Raw genomic sequence first — 24157 nt, forward strand, 5'->3', positions numbered from 1 at the left:
TCTGTAATGTTGTTCCATCCCTGTATGAATGTTAACTGTTCCTTTTAATATGCATTAGCAGCTTAGCACTGGGTGGAGTAATGAGGTTGGGACACAGGAAGTGGAGGCGAAGGGGAGGGGACACACGGTGTGGAGAGAGCAGCCATGAATAAAGCTGAGTTCTACCCTGCTATCTAAGATCTCCATGTGGGTTTTCTAGTTCTGCTACACCTGTGTACCAGGTTATCACACCCTCTTAAAGGCATTAACAGAATCTGCCATTACAACATCACTAGGAAGGGCATTCCACAACCTCACTGCCCTCACCATGAAAAACCACCTACACTGCTTCAAATGGAAGCTCTATTCCTCTAATCTAAAGGGGTGGCCTCTGGGTCCCCTATCTGCCTATAATCCCCTCTAATGTACTTGTACAGAGTAATCATGTCCCCTCGCAAGCGCCTCTTTTCCAGAGAAAATAACCAACCTCGACAGTCTCACCTCATAATTTGAACCTTCCATCCCCTTTACCAGTTTAGTTGCACGTCTCTGCACTCTCTCCAACTTATTAATATCCTTCTTAAGGACTGGAGCCCAAAACTGCACTGCATACTCAAGGTGAGGCCTTACCAGGGACCTATAATGTTATGTTTTCATCCCTTGAATGCCCCTTTTTATACAAGACAGCACTTTATTTGCTTTAGTAGCCACCGAATGACATTGCCAGTTATTTGATATTCTTTGATATTTTTGGAACTGTGAATGATCGATACACCAATACTATTTGTTATGAGCTAAAGTGTGCCCCAACCAAATTGTGGAACTTTAAGGGGGTTTAAGGCTATGCCACACAGGGCTGATTCTCAGCAAGTGGAAAAACCCTTGCCAAGAAACAGCCCCTTCGCTATAAAAATGCAGTGTATTTCTGCCTAAAAATGCTCCAGTATGCATGATAGTACATTTGTAATTCTTTGCTGCAAAAGAAGCAGAATACCTTAAATATTTGATAGGACCAGCAAGAAAAAGCAAACTAAATATTATTTACACATAATTTATAATGTGACAAACCATAAATACTTGGACTATTTTAAACCGTGTTCCACACACATTTCCTCATTTAACAAAGTGGAACTGGGAGCAAGAAAATCCATAGTCAAAACTATGAAACTACAGCCCCAATACAGTGTTTATCAGAATCTGGCTGCACTGTCTGGTCCACAGACTGGACTTTATATCCCAATTTTCACTCATTCCTTTACTTTGGTGTATACTTACTATTTAGAGCTTTAATACCAAGGCTTTCTTTCTGGTATACTCAACCCACCCCCAGATAACTTTGTCAGCATTTTTTGAGTTCCTGTTCCTGACTTGGCCATATCACATAACTCAGAAAAATGTAAAGGTTTACAATTAATCTCTGCCTCTTTAGGCTTAGGAGGTGGCACAACTGCATTCCCTTGCCCCTTGGGCTAGTAAAAAGCTTTACTATCATCTCATGGTTATATATTCGCTTTCAGGTTTGCTCGTACTCTCCAACAAGGCACTTCTGTATTGAATTGCATCTTCCAGCTTTTCCTGCAGCTGCAGCAACTGCTCCTTCAGCAGTTGATTCTGATCTTTGTCACTTGTTAAGCTTTTTTATCTTCTTTTTTATAGCTTATTCACATAAAGTATTTTGCCCCAAGCAGTGCTTCCCCCTTACTAAATGTAGTATGAAGGCAATTGTAGTACAGAGGGGAGATAGTATCAATTTTAAATATGACACTGTTGTGATTTGGAATGAAATTGTGATTCACAATTGTGAAATGTTTTCTTTATCAAGAGATGGTAAGGGAGTTGGATAAAAAAAAACTCATTGCAATTGGGACTTGGCACCTGCGTATCCCTGTGTTTTATGCATTAATGAGGCCTTGAAGTGGCTTTACCTCATATACGGTAGTGGTAACTGAAAACTGATAGTCAGTCTTAACTTGCACTGTACCCCAGGATTGGCCCCTAAGGATGCTTTAAACTTGATACCTGTCTAAATTTTCCAGTTGCCAACCTTTGCCTTAAGCGAAAGTTTACAAACTAAAAAAGTTGTTTTTGTTATCCTGTTAACATTGCTTTTGTGTGCATAGGTAAGCCGTTTTAATTATGAAAACCTTTATAACAATATGGTATACAATGCCCTATTACAATGTAAAAAATGTTTTAGTATTTATTATTTTAGTTTTAATATTTAAGGGGAGATAAAAAGGGATTAAATATAAATCATAGCTCTTTCCCTCATACAATAATGCTGAGAATTATTTTACCTGCAGGTACTGGACAAATACTGTAGATACAGGGGTGCTGCTACCATGAGGTAAGATGGGAACCTTGCCACAGGAGACAGCGCTCTGAAAGTTATCAAGGGCTGCAAAAAATTGTTCCTGGTAACTTTAAGAGCCATTAGAGCAATTATACCTAATTCTTATTAACCTCCTCTAAAATACTAAAAGAATTGTATTCCTAACAATGTATCTCTTATCTGCTATGCAAATATGTACAATATAGGAACTTGAATAGCAGCCCCCAAGGCTATACAGTATAGTAGCTTATTTAAATAAACTATATTAGAGGTTCTGAAGCAAACACTTTTTACCTTTGTAGAGTAGCAATACATTATATTTAAATACATAAAAATCACTTTTTTTTTTGTTTAGTGTTTTGGGCTACCACTGGCCAGTGGAAAGTGACATTCTATTGACCCATCATGGATCCAAATATTCCATCCAGAAAATGTTCAATAGCTGCCTTTTTTTTTTTACAGTAATGGAAAACAGAAATGAAAAGCCAAATAAGTCAACAGAGGTGAATTTAAATAATAAAAATAATAGTGAGACTGAATTTAAGTTTCTAAAAGTTAAATGCTCAAGATTTATTAAGTGAAAAACTTGAATATAAAAACTTGCCCTTTCATGCAGAAGCAAATGGAACAGCAGACATGTTCAAAACTTTATTCTAAATATCTGCAGCTGAAAGGTGGTTAAACCAGTGTTAATTACAGAGCCCATTCAGCAATCTGTGCCCCATGTGCTTGTGCTTTAAATACCTAATCCCTACACTCTGTTTTCATATGATATGACAGACTCAAAAAATGTAAAAAATTCCAGTTTGAAAATATGACTTGATTTTGCCATGGACAACTCCAATTGATTTCGATAGAAACTTGCAAGATTTTAGATGGCAAATGTTTACATCAGGGTTTAAAGGTATTTTGCACTTAATAAATACCAGACATTTGAGTTTTTGAAACATAATTTGAGTTCGAGTTTTTTTAGAGCAAAAAAAAAATTGTGAAAGAAATCAGACTCGAACGTTGATAAAGCCCCCCCTTAATATACTTTGTAGGCCAGTGGCATATCATTTAATTACAGTTCACAGACCACTGAGCCCGTGTTGTCTTATTCCAAGGACATGTCCATCAGCTTTCCATATGGGTCAGGATAGCGAGTATTTAACAGCTGATAATTCCTGAAAAATTTGGAAGCTAAGGGAGAGGCCAGGCTTTCTATTAACTGTCCTGCTGATTGTCCTTTAGGAAAGTTGAGTGATTACAAAAATTGAAAGAAAGTGTTAAAGGTGGACACATTGTATAGTCATGAATTACTTCCTCACATTTGGCCAGCATCAGTGTTTGTGATTCTGTTCCAACACTTCTACCAGCCTGAGCTGTTATTCCAGTTTTGCCTCTTTATTTGAAATCTCTCTGTGTTCATCTCATTTTACACTATGCATCACAAAGAGTCAAGAGTACAGAATCTACTTCTCTAAGACACTTTCCGAAATAAAAATTTAATACCATCAAGCAAGCTGAATTCAACCTCTATCAAACAGACTTCAGATGCTTACGATACTGGTGCTTCTTTATCTTGGATGCGGTAAGACTTTCTCTTTTTTTTATTAAACAGGCCAAAGCACGTGCTGGGACAAGTATATTACATATATCACATTTATATGGAAAATATCAGCTATTTAATACTGTTACTATGAAAATTACCGTCTGTTATGAATCCAGTTTTTTTTTTCTTTTGGGAACTGAACAAACATTTACCTTATCCATCTGGAATATTTGCACTTATTTTACCAGAGAGCTAAACCCTAAAAATGTATATGGCAAAACATGCTATATTTTATATAATGTACTTACTGCACCAGCCTAAAGTGTCAGCATCTCAATAGCAGCAATAATCCAGGACTTACAACTTGTCACAGTAGCTCCCCATCTTGGAAAGTGCTCAGTGGGCTCAGAGTGGCTATTGAGAAGCTAAGCTTAAGGGTCATCTCAAATTATAATGTAGAAAATAAGATTGGCTTGTCATATAAACTGATGCTACGGGGTTGATAATTCTAAATTCTGCTAATTCCACTGGTTTATGAAATGTCATATAGTAATTAATGGTCAGTCTAATATTGTGGCATTTATGTTCTACATACAGTATATTGTGAGTGGGTCCCTAATCTCAGTAACTGACAGCAGCACAGAGCATGTGCAGTGAATCAGCAGAAAAGAAGATGGGGAGCTACTGGGGGCATCTTTGAAAGCACAGATCTTCCCTGATATAGGGCTGTGGCTGCCTTTCGCTGATGCAGAAACACAAAACATAATGTACAATATTTCTTCCCTACTACTTTAGTTAGGCTTTAGTTCTCCTTTAGCAGCTACACTCGATATCTTCAGACAAAGACCAATGCATTTATTTCCACATCTTTTCCCTGTGACAACTTTATTTTTGTTGGAAACTGGTGCAACAAATTTGGGGGGTATCTTTTGTGAATGATAACTGACTGATAACTGTCAGCTGTATATTAATTCCTTGTCTACTTCCCAAGCACAATACATGTTTCACTTCTTCTTTTAAACAAGTTGCGCATTAAAAGTACTGCAACATTCATGTTAACACTGCAAGGGCTGCGCCTTTGTAGACATAAGGGATTAGCATACTAGACCGGCTTTGTGGCAGATTTATTTTCTTTAAATATATAGTATCATCAAACTAAATAGTGTTTGTTTATGTCTGAAAACAAAATGGATGTTTAATTGACATTTGCTTGGAAAAAATTGATTTTATTTTTAATATGAAAATTTGTACCTATACTTCTGCTGGCATATTCTTGCCTGTACCTATTAAGTTTCTCTCAGTCATATGATTTTAGCTAACACCCATTTTCTTTAACCATTACCATAGCACAGTAACTTGATGATTTGTTTATATAGAACGGTTCTTCAATTACAAAATTCTCTCACTGCATGTGTTTTCTTCTTTTCTTCTGATATTTTCAGCCTGCTTGACCCCTTCCTGTCCTGGGCCATGTTGCAGTTTAGTTTTCTCCCCTGCACCTCCAGCAGTTATGGCCATATTTATGGAAGTAAAATACAAGGGATGGAGTGTGGGCCTGGTTTTGGGCTGAGTAGGGGTTGTCTGGGTATAACTGGGGCATACACACTGGGGACTGTGTATGGGCATGTTCCCCTGATTTTAATTTGAAAATATTGGTAGGTATATAAAAAGTGAATGCAATACAAAATGAGACAAAAAAATGATTGTATATTATAATGACCTCTTTAAAAGTGAACAAAAGCTTACTTAAAAAAGTAAAGACACACGTACATTATGTTTGGGCTTCTTTACCAGCCCAAAGCAACCACAGCCCTTTAGCAGTGAAGATCTGTGCCATCAAAGATGCCCCCGTAGCATATTCTTTTTTGCTGATGCCCTGCAAATGCCCTTTGTTGTCAGATACTGAGCTTAGGGACCAGTTAACAATATACTGTATATAAAATATAAATGTCACATTATAAGGCTGAAGTAAATAATACAGATTATCAGTGCATGACGGCTCTGAAATCGGTGTAATTAGCATCAGAAATTAATAATCAGCACTGTAGCACCCCCCTCTATAACAGAGAAACCTCATTTTGCACTTGATAATTTGCTACCACCCCTAAGCATAGCTGCTCAGAGCCCACTAAGCATATAGGTGTTGCAGACACATTTTACAGATTCCAGTATGGTGACCCCCTGTGACAGCTTTGAAGTACTGAATCATTACTACCATAGAGATGCTGAAACTTTAGGCTGGTTCAATAAGTTCAGTATATAAAATATGGCATTTCTAGCCATATACATCTTTAGGGTTTAGTTCTTCTTTTTTCATTTTCTCTGCACTAATATTTTTATTTTAGCCTGTGCTAACAGATTTAAAACGCAAGCACTTACATATGATGCACTGCCCTATGTTGGGTGCACTAATGTTGGGTATTTTAAATATGTCTGACTAATAATGCATATTTAATTATGCAAAAGTAATGCATAGAGTGTATGACATGGTTGTGATCTATAGTTGAAATTTGGCTTGATGGCTGCAAAGTGATCATCTTGCATGTCAAAAGTCACCTAGGAATTATAGTATCTATATGAAATACAGTGGTGTGAAAAACTATTTGCCCCCTTCCTGATTTCTTATTCTTTTGCATGTTTGTCACACTTAAATGTTTCTGCTCATCAAAAACCGTTAACTATTAGTCAAAGATAACATAATTGAACACAAAATGCAGTTTTTAAATGAAGGTTTACGTTATTAAGGGAGAAAAAAAACTCCAAATCTACATGGCCCTGTGTGAAAAAGTGATTGCCCCCCTTGTTAAAAAATAACTTAACTGTGGTTTATCAATTTCAATTTTCAATTTCAATATCAATTTCTGTAGTCACCCCCAGGCCTGATTACTGCCACACCTGTTACAATCAAGAAATCACTTAAATAGGAGCTACCTGACACAGAGAAGTAGACCAAAAGCACCTCAAAAGCTAGACATCATGCCAAGATCCAAAGAAATTCAGGAACAAATGAGAACAAAAGTAATTGAGATCTATCAGTCTGGTAAAGGTTATAAAGCCATTTCTAAAGCTTTGGGACTCCAGCGAACCACAGTGAGAGCCATTATCCACAAATGGCAAAAATATGGAACAGTGGTGAACCTTCCCAGGAGTGGCCGGCCGACCAAAATTACCCCAAGAGCGCAGAGACAACTCATCCGAGAGGCCACAAAAGACCCCAGGACAACATCTAAAGAACTGCAGGCCTCACTTGCCTCAATTAAGGTCAGTGTTCACGACTCCACCATAAGAAACAGACTGGGCAAAAACAGCCTGCATGGCAGATTTCCAAGGTGCAAACCACTTTTAAGCAAAAAGACATTATGGCTCGTCTCAATTTTCCTAAAAAACATCTCAATGATTGCCAAGACTTTTGGGAAAATATCTTGTGGACCGACGAGACAAAAGTTGAACTTTTTGGAAGGTGCGTGTCCCGTTACATCTGGCGTAAAAGTAACACAGCATTTCAGAAAAAGAACATCATATCAACAGTAAAATATGGTGGCGGTAGTGTGATGGTCTGGGGTTGTTTTGCTGCTTCAGGACCTGGAAGGCTTGCTGTGATAGATGGAACCATGAATTCTACTGTCTACCAAAAAATCCTGAAGGAGAATGTCTGGCCATCTGTTTGTCAACTCAAGCTGAAGCGATCTTGGGTGCTGCAGCAGGACAATGACCCAAAACAAACCAGCAAATCCACCTCTGAATGGCTGAAGAAAAACAAAATAAAGACTTTGGAGTGGCCTAGTCAAAGTCCTGACCTGAATCCTATTGAGATGTTGTGGCATGACCTTAAAAAGGCGATTCATGCTAGAAAACCCTCAAATAAAGCTGAATTACAACAATTCTGCAAAGATGAGTGGGCCAAAATTCCTCCAGAGCGCTGTAAAAGACTCGTTGCAAGTTATCTCAAATGCTTGATTGCAGTTATTGCTGCTAAGGGTGGCCCAACCAGTTATTAGGTTCAGGGGGCAATTACTTTTTCACACAGGGCCATGTAGGTTTGGATTTTTTTTCTCCCTAAATAATAAAAACCCTCATTTAAAAACTGCATTTTGTGTTTACTTGTGTTATCTTTGACTAATAGTTAAATGTGTTTGATGAGCAGAAACATTTAAGTGTGACAAACATGCAAAAGAATAAGAAATCAGGAAGGGGGCAAATAGTTTTTCACACCACTGTATGTAAACAAAAGCCGCCAAACTAATCTAACCTTGCATGCATGTACTTCTATATCTGTAATTGTCATGAAAGACATTACATGTCAAAAATGTTAAACTAGTGATCTGGTGACCAATAAATACTGCTAACATAGACTTTTACATGACCTACTAACTGAATGAATCAATGATCAGTGCTTTTCTCTCTGTGCAGCAGTGACACAATGTCAGAAGACATGTGGCTATTACAATGTCACGGATGCTCTGGGCGTACTGCAATTATCTCCTACTCTAGTATACTTACGTCCTGTCACAGACTGGAGAGAGCCTACATATGTTACATTAGACATGACCTTCAGAAGTGTCCTGCAAATGGTATGGTTATTTCATAATCATGTACAGTTGCAACAAACAGTAGAACATCCCTGGTGCAATGATACAAATAAAATGTACATGCTGTCCTGTGGGACAAAATGACCATTATTTACCATAATAACCTGTATAATAGGGGCCCCAATATTTCCCTGCACTGTCTTTCATTTGTTGAACTGTAGTTAGAATGGGTCAATTCACAAACCCACATGCATATAAAGAGGGATGGCCAAGTTGTCATGGAAGCTGTTTGGGAAAAAAAGTAAGGTGCCTGCACAAATCTTTCCACCAAGTCCAGCTGGATTCTTTAGTGTCTTGGTCCTCTAGAGGCCACCAGAGAACCCAACACTCTGGGCCCAAACTCAGAAAATTATATATATGTATAAATATATATATATACACACAGCCAAATGAAATAGGTTTTTGCATAGGCCCATGTTTCAAATTGGGATGGACTGATGGGAATTCTCCTAGGCTTGTGCTTAGTGAGGCCTTTGATACTTTTGTGGGCCTGTCTGAACCTGGGCTTCTTAGTTATACTAAAAATTCACTTATGGTATCTGGCCCTGTATTAGTGAAATGTTGTAAGGCTGCTTTCTTTTCAGGTGTAGGAATTGAAAGGAAAGCAAACTTGTGGATCTATGCACAGCTATGGGGATGAACATGGCATAACAACGATACAGTATAGTTCTCTAGTGTACAATCTAGATTACCCCTCTTGTACCAACTCATCACAAAATGTCTGAATAATAACGACTATTTCTGCTTTGCAGTTTTTTATAATTCCGCCCAACCAGCGTTTTCAAATGTAAAGAGGGGCAGCATGCTCTGAGTTTGTTATATATAATAATGGTTTTTATATGTGTTTTTAGGATGAGAAGTTACAAACGCTGTCTTCACTCATGGACATTGAAATGGTAAGGAAAACATTACTGACTTAGATATGTGCAATAGTTTGAATGAATTTGAATTGAGTTCAATTAAATTATAAGTAGATCACATTAACTGCCACCCCAATATCTAGGCTTCCGCTCACCTCCTTATAGATGACAATTACATTTGCCTAGCAAGATTTTTAAATTCATAATTCATATGCTGGCACAAACTTATTACTTCCCTCCCAAAGCTTTCCTGATGTCAAACTAATAGGCCTATAGGTTTTAGGTTGAGAACAGGATCCCTTTCTGAGTAGTGGCACCCTATTAGCAATTTTTTTCATCTCTCTGCACCATGCCAGACATCAAAGAATCCTACAGTTTCTGACAAATGTGTTGCAGAGTGGAGTATTATTTATACTGTCCTATTATTGCAGACGTGGGAGAACCAGCTTCTTTCCTGGGATTCAGAAGAATTCTGTGGCATATCAAGAGTTTCCATTCCCGAGAGTACAATCTGGATCCCGGATATATATATTTCAGAAACGTGCGTCACTAGAATCCACTGCCTTGGGGTGAAATAGATAAGCCAAAGAAAAATAATGGATGAGGTTGAAAATGACATTTGTCTATCAAGTTCAACATTTTTTTAAAACCTGCCTAACTGTTAGTTGGTCCAGGTGAAGGTGAAAGAAACTCACATCTGAAGCTTTTTAAATTTGCCGTAGAGGGGGAAACATTTTTTTCATCTGACTTTAGGGGCAATTGAACCACTTCGTGAATCAGCTTTGTACTACGGGGCCCATAAGTTGGTATTTTTATCTGTTTCATGAATTGTGGTTTTTAGGGCTAAAGATCATGGATTTTCCTAATTACACAAAAAATTCATGATTTATTGAGCAGAAAAAACCCCACAAAAAACCCCCACAAAATGTCGCCATCTAAAATCTGTGGAGGTCACATGGAAGTCAATGAGAGCTGTTTTTGTAACAATTGTAACAATCTTTGTTTTACTTGTGGCTTTGGAGGTTTTCGGGTTTAGTTTGAAAGTGCACGAATATTATTATGAAAATGAAAAATGTGAGGTTTTTGTGTTCTTTTAATTTTCGTTCTGCATTTCGTGCTCTTTTTAGTTAGGATCTTTTAATTAATAACTAGACATTCATGGTTTTCCGTGGCATTTGTGGTTTCAAAAAACCTTTAAACCTACAAAAATCAAAATGTTGATAAATGGGCCTCCAAGAGTTAATTTTAGTAACGTTGCATTTTATTATTTTTTAAAAAGGGGTCCAACCATCTCTTAACTAATGTATTTGTTAGCGCAACGTGCCTTGCCTGGTGAAAAGATTTGCATATAACTAGTTTTAACTGTAAAAAATGACTTCCACATCTTTAGCTATAACCTCCTTTCTGCAAGTGGCCTCTTGTTTTGGACCTACTGGTGAATTAAGCTTCTAAGAGTTTATTATATGGTCTCCTTATTTACTCATAGTTATCATATCTCCCCTAAAATGTTTCTGCTACAGTTTGGGCAAGATTTCCTTTGCCATATGCATTTGTTTCTCTGGACTTTTTCTCATTATTATCCCTTTTAAGCAAACTTGAATGAATATTCTAGATGGGGCCAGTAACTCGTAAAGAATTACAAGACAATACCTTGGCCCTTCCTGATTGGAACTGGCATTGCTTGATACTTCTAAGTTTATTATCCAAAGTACTTAAGGTGCCCATACACTATAAGATCCGCTCGCTTGGCGATGTTGCCAAGCGAGCGGATCTTCACCCAATATCCCCACCTACGGGTGGGCGATATCGGGTAGAAAGTAACTGGCCCTGGGGCAAAACGATCAGATTACATTTGTAGTTATGGGGCAGTCGGTTCGGGGACCGCATCAACGAGCCGATGCGGTCCCTGATCCGACCGGATTTTCTAACCTGGCCGATCGAGATCTGGACAATTTCAGGCCAGATATCGGTCAGCCAGGCCGCTCTGTTCTGCCCATACACGGGCCGATTAGCTGCCGAATCGGTCCAAGGGACCGATATCGGCAGCTATAGTCGGCCCGTGTATGGGGGACCTTTAGTGCTCCTTCTGTGTCTAATTTAATCCCATAATGAGTAGTGGCATACGTGCAAGCTTATTTCTGTATCCCAAAACATTGGTCATCGCTAACATAAACAGCTAAACTTGGGGGCAGGTTTATCAAAATGTGAGTATAGAGCTTAATACATAAAAACTCACCCACATTCTATGCATTCCTATTGGATTTTTAGAAGCATATTTATCAGTGGGTCAAAGTTAGATCTCACCATTTGATAATATGCTTCTACAAATCCCATATGAATGAACAGAACATGGGTGAGTTTTTATGTATTAAGCTCCAAACTCATTTTGATAAATCTGCCCCTTAGTAATGGCTGGACATTTGGGTAACTTTACTACTGCTTTTTTTTTTTTAAGGAAAATGTCTTCCAAAAGACAATGAATTCTGAGAATGGCAGGCGACCATTACCCTAAACATGTCAGTATCCCTTAAAGGAGACTTATGTAAGTGCATTGCTTTTTGGTGGTAAATTAAAGAAACAAATAATTGTGTGTTCTCTTACAGAATAGAGGACAACTCTCTTGATGTGTTATATGTGCATCTCTATAATAATGGCACAGTGCAGAGAACAAAAACCCTGAACGTCATGACCACATGCACCTTGGACCTATATAAATTTCCATTTGATGAACAGAAATGTAACTTAACATTTGGTATAAGCACAAATCCTGGTATGTTTGCACATTAGGTGAATATCAAAACCTATCCAAATTATGAGAATGCTCCTTTTTCAGAAAACCCCAGGTAGCATTAAGCATTCCAGATAATAGATCACATACCTGTATTAAGTCAATTTTTAATGCTAGGGGACTTGGTTTCTCATCCTTTGGGAGAGGTTCCTTGTCTCCTTGAGAACTCCTGAAACATTTCGAGACCTGCATCTGGTATACTCAATAGACCTATCCTCTGGTTCGATTGCTTCCTTGGCCATGACAAAATTATATATAAGAAAATGAATGAAGAAATATAATTTCATTTATAAACCATATTTGGGGAATACATTTACAGTAATGTTATCCTTTCTTTTACATGTATATTAAATCTATTGGTAAAACTTTTTCTGTGAAATAATAATAATAATAATAATAATAATAATAATACTGGGATAAAATAACTTGGTGAATTGGTATGGGTAACCTTTTACATCGCAGAAGTTGCAAAATTGCAATTTCAAACATGCCATGTTCGCCTGAAAAATTTTTTTTGGGTGTAGTGCACCCTTAGGTGTTGGTTTCAGGAGGATTGAGGGTGTTTGGCCTGTGTGCAGCTATCCCAAGGCACACTTGAAACTGGCCCCTGTGGAACAACTCCCAGCAACTGTATCACCCTATTACCTTTAACGTCTCTGGGTGGGAATCTTCTAGGATGTTTGTTGGAGTCCTTCGCTTTAGGTAAATAATCAGGACCACTGGGAGTTTCATGTGAACAAAATAAACTTCATTATTCCCAAGCAGTTATTGTTCCTGGACTATCAATAATGATAAACATCAATTGCACCCAAATGATCAGAGTCATTATCCAGTATCATATAACACACCACTTCCCCCAAAATAGGTGATCAAGCGGTGGGGTCTTGCTCCCTGGCACACTACCTGCCCCTGAGCTCACCCACTCGTGTCCCTACACTAGCGGTCTAACCACCACAGGGTGCTAACTCACAATTTCACCTGTAGCCACCTCCCAATGAGATGAGGTCCCAGGAAAGACCTTGAGCCCATACGGGCTTTCCCTTTTATAATGAAATCCCCTGCCACCTACTGGGCATATTCAGAACTACCAGAGAGGTAAACCTGAGAAAGAAATTAGTGTTCACACAAACTAGGAAAAACTGCCAGAACAAATTCTTTTGGGCTGGAATTTTTTCTGGCAGTTTTTCTTACCACGACTGTCCCTACCGTATAAATGCAGTGTACAGTACTTGATTGTCAGATAGAACAGGTGCAGACAGGACGTAGAGAGGTTGGAGGTTTTGTAGAATGATAGCCAGTCTGTTGTATACAAGTTACACCGCTAGCAGGGAGTTTGTGACTTCTGGTATGGGGAAGCTTGCATATGATTGCTTTAGTGTATGAGAAGAGTTTGACTTTTTTTTTACAGTATGTTAGTTCAGAGGGTCACATTTATGTTTGGCTCTGTATATGACTTATATACATTTTATATAATCTCCTTTATTTTCCAGTTAAGGATGTGATCCTGGCTTCTGGCCTCAAAGCAGGCAATATTACGTTACTATCCAAAGCTACTTTTACTACTGGCGAATGGTCCTTACAGAATGTTAAGGTTTTTCCCTTGAATATCTCTAAAAATGGGGAGACATGGAGTAAAATGATTTATCAGGTACTGGAATTAGAACAGACCTTTAATCTATGTATATATAGGTTTCTACTGGCATATACAGGCATTTCTAGCCAAAAAGCATGTTATACACTTAACTGTACACATAATATTGTACACATTAACTTTTCATGCTGTCATTGGACCTATCATTGGACCCCCAATCCTGATGGATAGTCTTGTACTAAAATGTTAGGCATCCTCCCAGTGATTATAATAACTTACCTGATACCCAGGGACAGTGTTTATGCAGAAAACTGCACCTGCCCAAGATATTTCTATATAAGCTCATTCACCACGATCTTCTGGGCAGGCATCTGTGCAGTAGAGTGAAATAACAGCTTTCAATTTTTTGCTCAGAACTGAACAGAGAGGACTGAAGAAGCTCAAGAAAATGGCAACAAGGAGCTTATACAGAAATACCCCAGGTCTGTGCAGTTTTTAGTACAGAGGAGCACAGGCACCAGGATATCAGGAAAGCAATTATTATCACTAGGGGATGCATAACATTTGGCACCCCCAGCGATTATATCTTAGTTCCCCTGTTTTTTTTGCTATCGAATGTCTTCAAGGTAAAAATATGTAAAAATGTTATATTTACTGATATGCAAATTACAATTTGATATGATTCTTTAATATCTCACATATTAAGTAAGTAAAGTTTTCCTTTATATCTGCAAAAAAGAAAATTGTCCGCACAAAGGAATATTGTTCATAATGTGCATATTTTTCTGTAAATGACTTTTACTACATTGCCCCATGTCTAGATAACTTTGTATGCTAAATATTTTATTCCTACAATAGTTTGTAAAATATGACATCTTAGTTTTAATCCCTTCTAGATCAGTATAAAAAGGGCTCCAATGATGTATGTCATTAACCTCATCATCCCAGCCTGCCTTCTTGTTGTGGTGGATGTTGCCAGTATGTTTATTCCAATGGAAGGAGGTGAACGTCTTGGATTTAAGATTACAGTTGTCCTTGGATTCTCTGTGCTTCTGCTTATTCTGAATGATTTTCTACCCAACACAGATACTCCTCCCATACTAGGTAAAAATCACACTGCTTTATTAATAACTGGAAATTAATATCTATGAAATTATGATGAACAAGAGCCATACATAACTTACTAAAAAAAAACTATATATATACCTGTAAACAGGACCAGCACACCATTTCACAGCAATTCTTCTATTTATCCATTCACCATGTGTTGGAACGCATGTTGAATGAATAAATAGAAGAATTGCTGTCAAATGGTGTGCTGGTCCTGTTTATAGGTATTTACATATTTTGATTTCAGCACCCATCTGTTAAACTGGTTCAGCTTAGACTTCAATAATATTGGAGATAAGTACTTAACAGTGGGTTGTGGGGAATCAGAACCAATTAAAAACAACTGGCTACCCAATTGCCATATATTTTATCCAACCACTCATCATCAAAGTACATTTAATAACCATAACCTCTAGTAATGAGACACATAAGTGCTATGCCAACTGGACTGTGGTTGTGGAATAGGTATGATGACATGCCCTAAAATATAGGGCACGTGGGTGTTCTGTTGTTTGTAATTGGTGCTCGTCCTCCATGGTCTACTGCTAAGCGAATTTTAAAGGCAATTTCCCATACCCATAAATGAGTTCTATTGGAACTTTTTAAATATTTGGCTTCATTTTGATTAATAAGTTTTATATTATTCTTTTCCAATGAATATTTTTCACCATTAGGTAGATAGTATTTTCTAGTGACTAACTAGTGTCACAACTGATTGGGGTGGGGGGGGGGCAGGTGCAGTTTTTGTAACAAATTCCTTGTTCCCCTATTTACACCACTTGATTTATAATATACAGTACTTTACAAATTTTAGAAGCAGTATATTGGGCCTGATTTTTTATATTTTTATATTGCATTTTGTATAAAAGAAAGCACCAATGTTGTTAATCCCAATGGTAGTTAGTGTCCTTAAAAGCCGAATGGAAACACTGGTTCTTGCCTCACATATCCATCCTGTGCAGGGTCCCCTGGACTTTCACCCTAGTCATTCACCCATTTCACTCTGTACATGGCGGGGGAGGGTGTCCATAGAGACTTCTTAAGGGGTTATGCAAAAAAAGGCACTAGGTTTGCCCAGGAGCAGTAACCCATAGCATTTTCTGGTCACCTGTTTAAAAACCAACATCTTATTGGTTTGTCTGGATTACAGCTTCTGGTCAAATTTAGTCCCTATTATTACATATGGGCACTAGAGTGCCCTACATATAATAGCTTGTAGTCTTAAGGGATTGCTGTTGCAAAAAAAAAAAAAGAAAAAAACACAGGGAAATATTTTTATGAAAAATGCTCTGTCTCTCTTTACTATTCAGGTGTTTTCTGCATGGTGTGCTTATTAATCATGATTGTCAGCATTATAGACTCAATATTTATAGCCTACATGCTGCACCTTTCTGCTGTTCGACCAGAAGTACCCCACTGGTTAAAGCTATGGGTACTGAAGCGTTTGGCTTTTCTTGTCCGAATTCCAACAAATGAAAGAAAACTGGGATCCAACATTTTGGGCCATGAAAACACAGGTGGGAATATTTTGTGAGATGCTTGAAATGAGGTATATGTGTTGTTAATGTAACTAGCAGTGGATCATCACCATCGTGCCCAAGTCCCAGTACTTTTTCATAGCAAGCAAAAGAGGCATGTAGGGATGCCTTTCAGTGCTGTCAATCTGCAGCCGCACCAGATATACCAAAGTTATCCAGGTGATATGTCACAGCCACAAGCAGTCAAATGCGTGGAACCTAAGTGGTGACAAAGAGCATTTAAATGTTAAAGGTTTTGCATTACCATTAGAATTACAAAGGAAAAGAAAATGAACAGTGGAGAAAAGAGCCTCACTTGGACTGGGCAGCAGCCCTAAATTCTGTTTCTCATCAGAAAACAGATGACCAAACCAAATCATTGAATTTTTTTATTTTTTAAATAAAGCTTTGAAAATATTGCATATGGCAAGATTTACTAACTGTATACCTAGGACTTTTATTTTTAACAACTTTCCTAACAACTAGCTCGCTAAGGACTATTTGCATGTAGTGAGTAATTTTTGCCCAAAATCTACCCAATATGCCCATGGAACCAAATATGCACACCATTGTCAATATTTGTGAAATGGATTTATATTTCATTCACTACAGTCTAGATGAATTTTATAATAGTGATATTAATATTCTTTTACAGAATATTTTATAAATATGTATTCTTATTCATGCTCTTTGGATGATGTGCAAGTTAGGGGGTAAGTAAGGGAGGCAGGGAAATGCTCATGTGCCTCCCCACTGTTGAGATGACAGTGGTGAGCAGTAAGCAGGGTAAGGGGATGATGAGACCCCCCATACATGCATGAAACATGCTGGTTCTCACTCTGATGCTATTCCTGGTACCTGCATTTCTCTCACCCATGGCCCGAGCTGGGGGTTGGCAGAGAAAAAGGGTACATGTCTAGTGCCCCTAGTTCCAGCCCTGTGCTGAAATATTCAAAATCCCAGCTGTCTCCCCTTTATGATAGCCCTGTCTATCTAATTGACCGTATCTTTTATATTTTTTCCAGCAGTGATTGAAAAAGCAGTTTCCCTCCCTGAACAGGAGAATTCCACAAGTAAACAGGTCTCAAAGGAATTTAAAGACAGTATGGAAATAAAACTGCTCAAAAAGCTTCTTCGAGAGTTGCTTCTGGTACGGCAACACCTTATTGTAACAAAACAAGAGGAGGAAGACAAGTCTGAATGGCATATGGTGGCCTTTGTTCTAGACCGATTCATTCTCATCCTTTACCTGATCATTGTAACCCTTATTGCAGTAATTATGGTATCAGTTTGGGTGGCATGACATACAGTAACTTTGCTGAATTCGCACTGTATATTTTATTTATTTATGCCACTATCCCTGTGCTTTCTTGTTCGTTAAAAATGTATCTCTATTTTGCCTGCTGGGTCAGTCTACTTAGGGTGAGGGAGGGCCTATGAAGATCCCTTGGATGAGGAATGCTCATTGTATTATAATATATTCTACACATTGGCCTGTGAACATTAAAATATTATGCCATGCTCAAAATACAAAACTAGTGATTCTTTTTTCAATAGGGGCATTTTTTTGGTTTAATAAAACCCCCTATACTAAGGTTACCATCAGTCCACATTTTAGGGGGACTGACCCTATTTCAGATTCCCTGTCCCTGTGGAAAATTGATCCTGGTAAGCGTCCCTGCCTCTGAAATTTATCCCCAGCTATCTCCATGGCAACAGAGCCACCCCCAGCCAACTGTTGCTATTCTAGAACAAGAGGAAGGAAGGAGCGATCTTCTGTCACTTGACCCCCTTCCCTTCTCCAACATCCTCCAAACTTTCCATGCCAGCATTTCTGTTGCCTGAGGACATGCCCCTATCAATTGCACCACTACATCTCACAGGTAAGCCATCTGATCTATAAACAAGAACCCAAATGGTGAATCCACATAAAATGGGCTGTGGTCTAAACTGTCTGGTCTTTCATTGGGCCCCTACGATTGTAATAAAATCCATGGCCACCAGTTCAAAGGGCTCCCCCATCTGTAGAGGAGGGGCAGTATGGGGCTACATTTTATGAATGGCACATTGGGGGCATTGTTGGCACACTTCTTGGACACTTCTCACTGTTCTCAGCCCAGGGGCAAAGAAATAGCGGTGGACCATTTGTTCTGTTTTGCCCACCATGAATTAACCTGCAGTCTTATGCATGATGCGACAGGCTTTCCGCAGTTGGGCTGCAGGGACCACTAACTGCCAGGTTCTCTGCTGTCCCTTTTGCCACTCACTTTGGCAGCACAGCAACAGCACCTGAGCTGCTGTTCTCTATGGGGCACACACTTTCCCCTCGGTCGGCCCCCTTTAGTTTAATGGAAAGTCCTCAGTGCCTAGGTCCATCTCTTAGGGCATGAATAAGCCAAATGTCCTGGCACCCCGCAATGCCAACAGTGTGGGGGTTCACTTCAGGCACCAACCCAGGGTATATGCAAATGAGCATTCCTCTTCCTCCTGTTTTCTTTTTTCAGAATCCTGGGGGCCAGCGCATGAAAGAACAGCTTTTTTGTTAAAGTTTGTTTTCCCCTCTACTGCGCGTGCATGGCGACCGAAGCAGGAAGAAGGGCTAGCTTGCATACACCCCAGCCAGCACAGTTTTCTTCTAACAGGAGCACTACCTGGGGATTTCAGGTAAGCGATTACAATCACTGGGGGATGCCTAACATTTTGGCACCAGTGATTGTAACTTTTCTTCTCCTTTAAGTTAAAAGAGAACAAAATCTTCCTTCCAACCATAGACCCCATCCAACGCCCCCCTCTACATCCTTTCCTGCACCAACCATTACTCTAATGAATGTCCTTATCTGTCCCACCTATTTTGAAAATGTACAATGGGGTTGACAGGTGCCATCTTGTGCTGCTTCGAATTCTCTTCTGTATGATCGCAGGTGCAGAACAGGCACAATTGAAACCACGTTAGGATCAGCTTCAACTTCACATGCTTCTGCTGGTGCACAAAATAAGATTCAAAGTAGTGCAAGATGGTGTCTGCCCACCGCAATGTGCATTTTTTAAGAAGGTTCACAGATAGTGACACTATAACATGTCACCAAGCTCTGCCAGGCCAAGGTAATGGTCCAGGGGTTTAGTACTGGGAGCAACAATACACTGGACTACATAGAAGTGCTAGCAACTTTGCTAGACAGCTGGTTCATTGTGCAGTTGTACATATCTGGCAGCTTAGGCAGGCGACTAATATTGTGAAGATGGTGGTTACTAGGCAAGAAACAATACGAACTATTGTAGAAGAAGTAGTTGGCATAGTATCATTTTCCTCTACTCTTCTTCTTTTTGCCGAGGGAATACTTGTACCAGTTTCTTGGGCTGTAACAACAGCAGTCACTTGACGACTTATAAACAGTGTGGGGATAGTGTTTGGTCTAAGGATTCGTCTATCTCCTTTCATAGTAAAGCAGTCTTGACAGAAATGCTGTGAACACATTCTGTAACTTGCAGTTTAAGTCCGTTAAAAAAATTTTCTGCAAATGAGTCAACTTGTTGTCCATATTGGCCAGTCTGACTAAGCCAGTTTTTTATTAGGTTTATATTGTTGGGAAAACTATGCAGAGTTACATCTGGATGTGCTTTTTTTTTGTCCTGTCTTGTGTGGACAGCCTCTAACAATACAATTTGGCATGCTGTAAAAAGGACATAGGGAAAATATTTAGTTTTAATTAAGAGTATTTTATATTTAAACAATGAGCACAATCAGAGCAATAATCACAGCTGTATCAGTGAAACAGGCTAATACAGTGGGCTAGTAAAACAATACGGTCAGGCGGGCATGTACATTGGCAGTACTGCTGCTAGTATGCATGTAGAGAGTACTCTAGAGTAGAGTACTCTACATAATCAGAGCAATAATCACAGCTGTATCACTGAAACAGGCTAATAGGCTAATAAAAAATACAGTAAGACGGCATATATATATATATATATATATATATATATATATATATATATATTTAGAGAGAGAGAGAATAACCATATATATATATATATATACAGTGGCTTGCAAAAGTATTCGGCCCCCTTGAACTTTTCCACATTTTGTCACATTACAGCCACAAACATGAATCAATTTTATTGGAATTCCACGTGAAAGACCAATACAAAGTGGTGTACACATGAGAAGTGGAACAAAAATCATACATGATTCCAAACATTTTTTACAAATAAATAACTGCAAAATGGGGTGTGCGTAATTATTCAGCCCCCTGAGTCAATACTTTGTAGAACCACCTTTTGCTGCAATTACAGCTGCCAGTCTTTTAGGGTATGTCTCTACCAGCTTTGCCCATCTAGAGACTGCAATCCTTGCCCATTCTTCTTTGCAAAACAGCTCCAGCTCAGTCAGATTAGATGGACAGCGTTTGTGAAAAGCAGTTTTCAGATCTTGCCACAGATTCTCGATTGGATTTAGATCTGGACTTTGACTGGGCCATTCTAACACATGGATATGTTTTGTTTTAAACCATTCCATTGTTGCCCTGGCTTTATGTTTAGGGTCGTTGTCCTGCTGGAAGGTAAACCTCCGCCCCAGTCTCAAGTCTTTTGCAGACTCCAAGAGGTTTTCTTCCAAGATTGCCCTGTATTTGGCTCCATCCATCTTTCCATCAACTCTGACCAGCTTCCCTGTCCCTGCTGAAGAGAAGCCCCCCCAGAGCATGATGCTGCCACCACCATATTTGACAGGGGGGATGGTGTGTTCAGAGTGATGTGCAGTGTTAGTTTTCAGCCACACATAGCGTTTTGCATTTTGGCCAAAAAGTTCCATTTTGGTCTCATCTGACCAGAGCACCTTCTTCCACATGTTTGCTGTGTCCCCCACATGGCTTGTGGCAAACTGCAAACCGGACTTCTTATGGTTTTCTGTTAACAATGGCTTTCTTCTTGCCACTCTTCCATAAAGGCCAACTTTGTGCAGTGCACGACTAATAGTTGTCCTATGGACAGATTCCCCCACCTGAGCTGTAGATCTCTGCAGCTCGTCCAGAGTCACCATGGGCCTCTTGGCTCCATTTCTGATCAGCGCTCTCCTTGTTCGGCCTGTGAGTTTAGGTGGACGGCCTTGTCTTGGTAGGTTTACAGTTGTGCCATACTCCTTCCATTTCTGAATGATCGCTTGAACAGTGCTCGGTGGATGTTCAAGGCTTTGGAAATCTTTTTGTAGCCTAAGCCTGCTTTAAATTTCTCAATAACTTTATCCCTGACCTGTCTGGTGTGTTTTTTGGACTTCATGGTGTTGTTGTTCCCAATATTCTCTTAGACAACCTCTGAGGCCATCACAGAGCAGCTGTATTTGTACTGACATTAGATTACACACAGGTGCACTCTATTTAGTCATTAGCACTCATCAGGCAATGTCTATGGGCAACTGACTGCACTCAGACCAAAGGGGGCTGAATAATTACGCACACCCCACTTTGCAGTTATTTATTTGTAAAAAATGTTTGGAATCATGTATGATTTTCGTTCCACTTCTCACGTGTACACCCCTTTGTATTGGTCTTTCATGTGGAATTCCAAAAAAATTGATTCATGTTTGTGGCTGTAATGTGACAAAATGTGGAAAAGTTCAAGGGGGCCGAATACTTTTGCAAGCCACTGTATATATATATATACATTTTATATATATATATATATATATATATATATATATATATATATATATATATATATATATATATATATATATATATATATATATATATATATATATATATATATATATATATATATATATATATATATATATATATATATATATATAGCATTTTTTGCCATAAATATACTTCTGGTTTTTTTGTAATTACTTAAATTAAATCCAAAGGTAATTGGTTTAAGGAACCAGGTTAACACACTGTTAAAATTAAAACTGTTAATCAAACATGAAATTGCATTGTTATGCTTTCATGTTGTAGGTTTTGATTACTGAGATACTTTTTGTGGATCCAAACCTCAAAAGAGTATATACAGTACATACTAATCAAAATCATATATCTAACAGCAAACAAAAATATAGTTTTTATGCTGTTCGTAAATTTTTTATTTTTACTGCCAACAAAAGTAAACAAAAACAAACAAACAAAAAATAAATGGCTCTGATTTGACGCTCATTGCATTCACTTTTTTTAAGACAAAATGATTCCCCCCAAAACATCCTAGATTTGTAAGAATTGGGGTATAAGGTTGATTCTCATTCCCAGGCTCTTACTGCCATAGCCCTTTTCAAAACCTTCCCTTTGGTGTAGCCTGCGTCCACCTATTCTTTCAGTTATTTTTCAATAGTCTGGATTTTTCAATAAGTGGTAAACTTTTAATAAACTCACTGCACCCTAGGGCTGCATGGATCTGTTAAGCCCCCAAAAAATAGAACAACTTCTCTAAAAGATGTTATGTACGGTACTGATTCAAATATGAATTAAACAATAATAAGGAAAAAAATCAGACACAGATCAGACACAGCTTATCAAATCGCAAGCATCCTATCACAATACTACTTACATCTGCTTTTTCAAAGTACAATATGCGCTGGTTCAAATGCTGGTTCTTCAAATGCTCCCATCCATTGAACTGTGCGGGCACTGTCACGGGAGCAGAGACATTCATTTCAAATTTCGCGCATTTCGAATTGGCTGCAAGGGGGAGTGGGCACGGCTTCCAGGATCAGGGATGACGCGCCCGACATTGTGTGTTCGACCCGTGTCATGGAAGGGCCGGTAGTCACTGCGCATGCGTGTAATAACGAAAAATGAAACAGCGCTTGCGCATACGCCAGAACGCCAGAGCTTTCCAAGGGAAGGGGGACTGGGGGACTGTCTGTAGGCAGCAGGTATCCTAGGAGTGAGAGCGATGAAACAGAAGACTGCTTAATAATTCAGCACTTAGGGATACAGCTATATGAAGGTACTGGTCTGCCCTTTACTATATTAAATTTTCATCTGAGGGGTTGACATGTCCTTTAAGTCTACTAAAAAATCAATAAAACATTAAATAAACCCAATAGGGCTGTTCTGCCCCCAATAAGGGGTAATGATATCTTAGTTGGGATCAATTACAAGGTACTGCTTTATTTCTACAGAGAAAAAGGAAATCAGTTTTAAAATTCTGAATTATTTGATTAAAATGGAGTCTACGGGAGACAGGCTTTCCGTAATTTGGAGCTTTCTGGATAACGGGTTTCCGGATAAGGGATCCTATACCTGTACTACATAAGAGCCATGAATATCTTGTAAATGATATCCTTAGAAATGGAGATTAGTGATGCGATTGGTTATATTCAGTGCTTGGTGATGTCATTTCTGTCACATGACTCACTGAAACTTGTGTATTATAATAAATAATGTACCCCTCAGAGCTCCATGACCTATTTAAAAGGAATTTGCCCTTGTGCTTTTGGTCATAGAACTCCTCTGTGACTTAAAATATCCCTATATTTTACAATGGGGGAATACTTCTCACTACAGTATATTAATAAAATAACTTTTTGTATGTTACAGAATTCCCCATTCCTTGAAACTGTGCTATTGGTTTTCATTATTTCTTTTTTGACAGTACAGGTATAGGACCCGTTATCCAGAATGCTCAGGACCAAGGGTATTCTGGATAAGGGGTCTTTCTGTAATTTGGATCTCCATACCTAAAGTCTAAAAAATCAACAAAACATTAATTAAACCCAGTAGGCTTGTTTTGCATCCAATAAGGATTATTTATATCTTAGTTGGGATCAATTACTATGTACTGTTTTATTTCTACAGAGAAAAGGGAAATCAGTTCTGAATTCTGAATTATTTGATTAATATAGCGTCTATGGGAGACAGA

At 38.6% G+C, this 24157-nt stretch overlaps 1 protein-coding gene across 2 annotated transcripts; it reads left to right on the forward strand.

The window, feature by feature from the left end:
* The first annotated feature begins 561 nt into the window (after positions 1-561).
* LOC101731452 (5-hydroxytryptamine receptor 3A) lies at positions 562-17830 on the forward strand. Of its 2 annotated transcripts, none has more exons than XM_018093492.2 (11): positions 562-597; positions 2283-2326; positions 3749-3884; positions 8256-8416; positions 9286-9330; positions 9726-9835; positions 11898-12064; positions 13573-13730; positions 14570-14777; positions 16094-16300; positions 17326-17830. In XM_018093492.2, exons 3-11 carry the CDS (start codon positions 3848-3850, stop codon positions 17601-17603), a joined length of 1371 nt encoding a protein of 456 aa, XP_017948981.2. In that variant the 5' UTR covers positions 562-597; positions 2283-2326; positions 3749-3847; the 3' UTR covers positions 17604-17830. The 2 variants fall into 2 exon arrangements, with proteins under 2 accessions (XP_017948981.2, XP_017948982.2); XM_018093493.2 differs by having other exon boundaries at positions 17329-17830.
* Positions 17831-24157: the final 6327 nt, after the last annotated feature.

Source organism: Xenopus tropicalis, chromosome 4, assembly GCF_000004195.4.
Source record: "Xenopus tropicalis strain Nigerian chromosome 4, UCB_Xtro_10.0, whole genome shotgun sequence".
In the NCBI taxonomy this organism is placed as follows: Eukaryota; Metazoa; Chordata; class Amphibia; order Anura; family Pipidae; genus Xenopus; species Xenopus tropicalis.

Bases quoted from the DNA above. Each gene is read 5' to 3' on its own strand.
- LOC101731452 (XM_018093492.2), top strand. From the start codon at position 3,848: ATGCTTACGATACTGGTGCTTCTTTATCTTGGATGCG. The intron at 12,065-13,572 runs GTATGTTTGCAC...TTTATTTTCCAG, and splicing joins TGGTATAAGCACAAATCCTG to TTAAGGATGTGATCCTGGCT. The intron at 14,778-16,093 runs GTAAAAATCACA...TTTACTATTCAG, and splicing joins AGATACTCCTCCCATACTAG to GTGTTTTCTGCATGGTGTGC.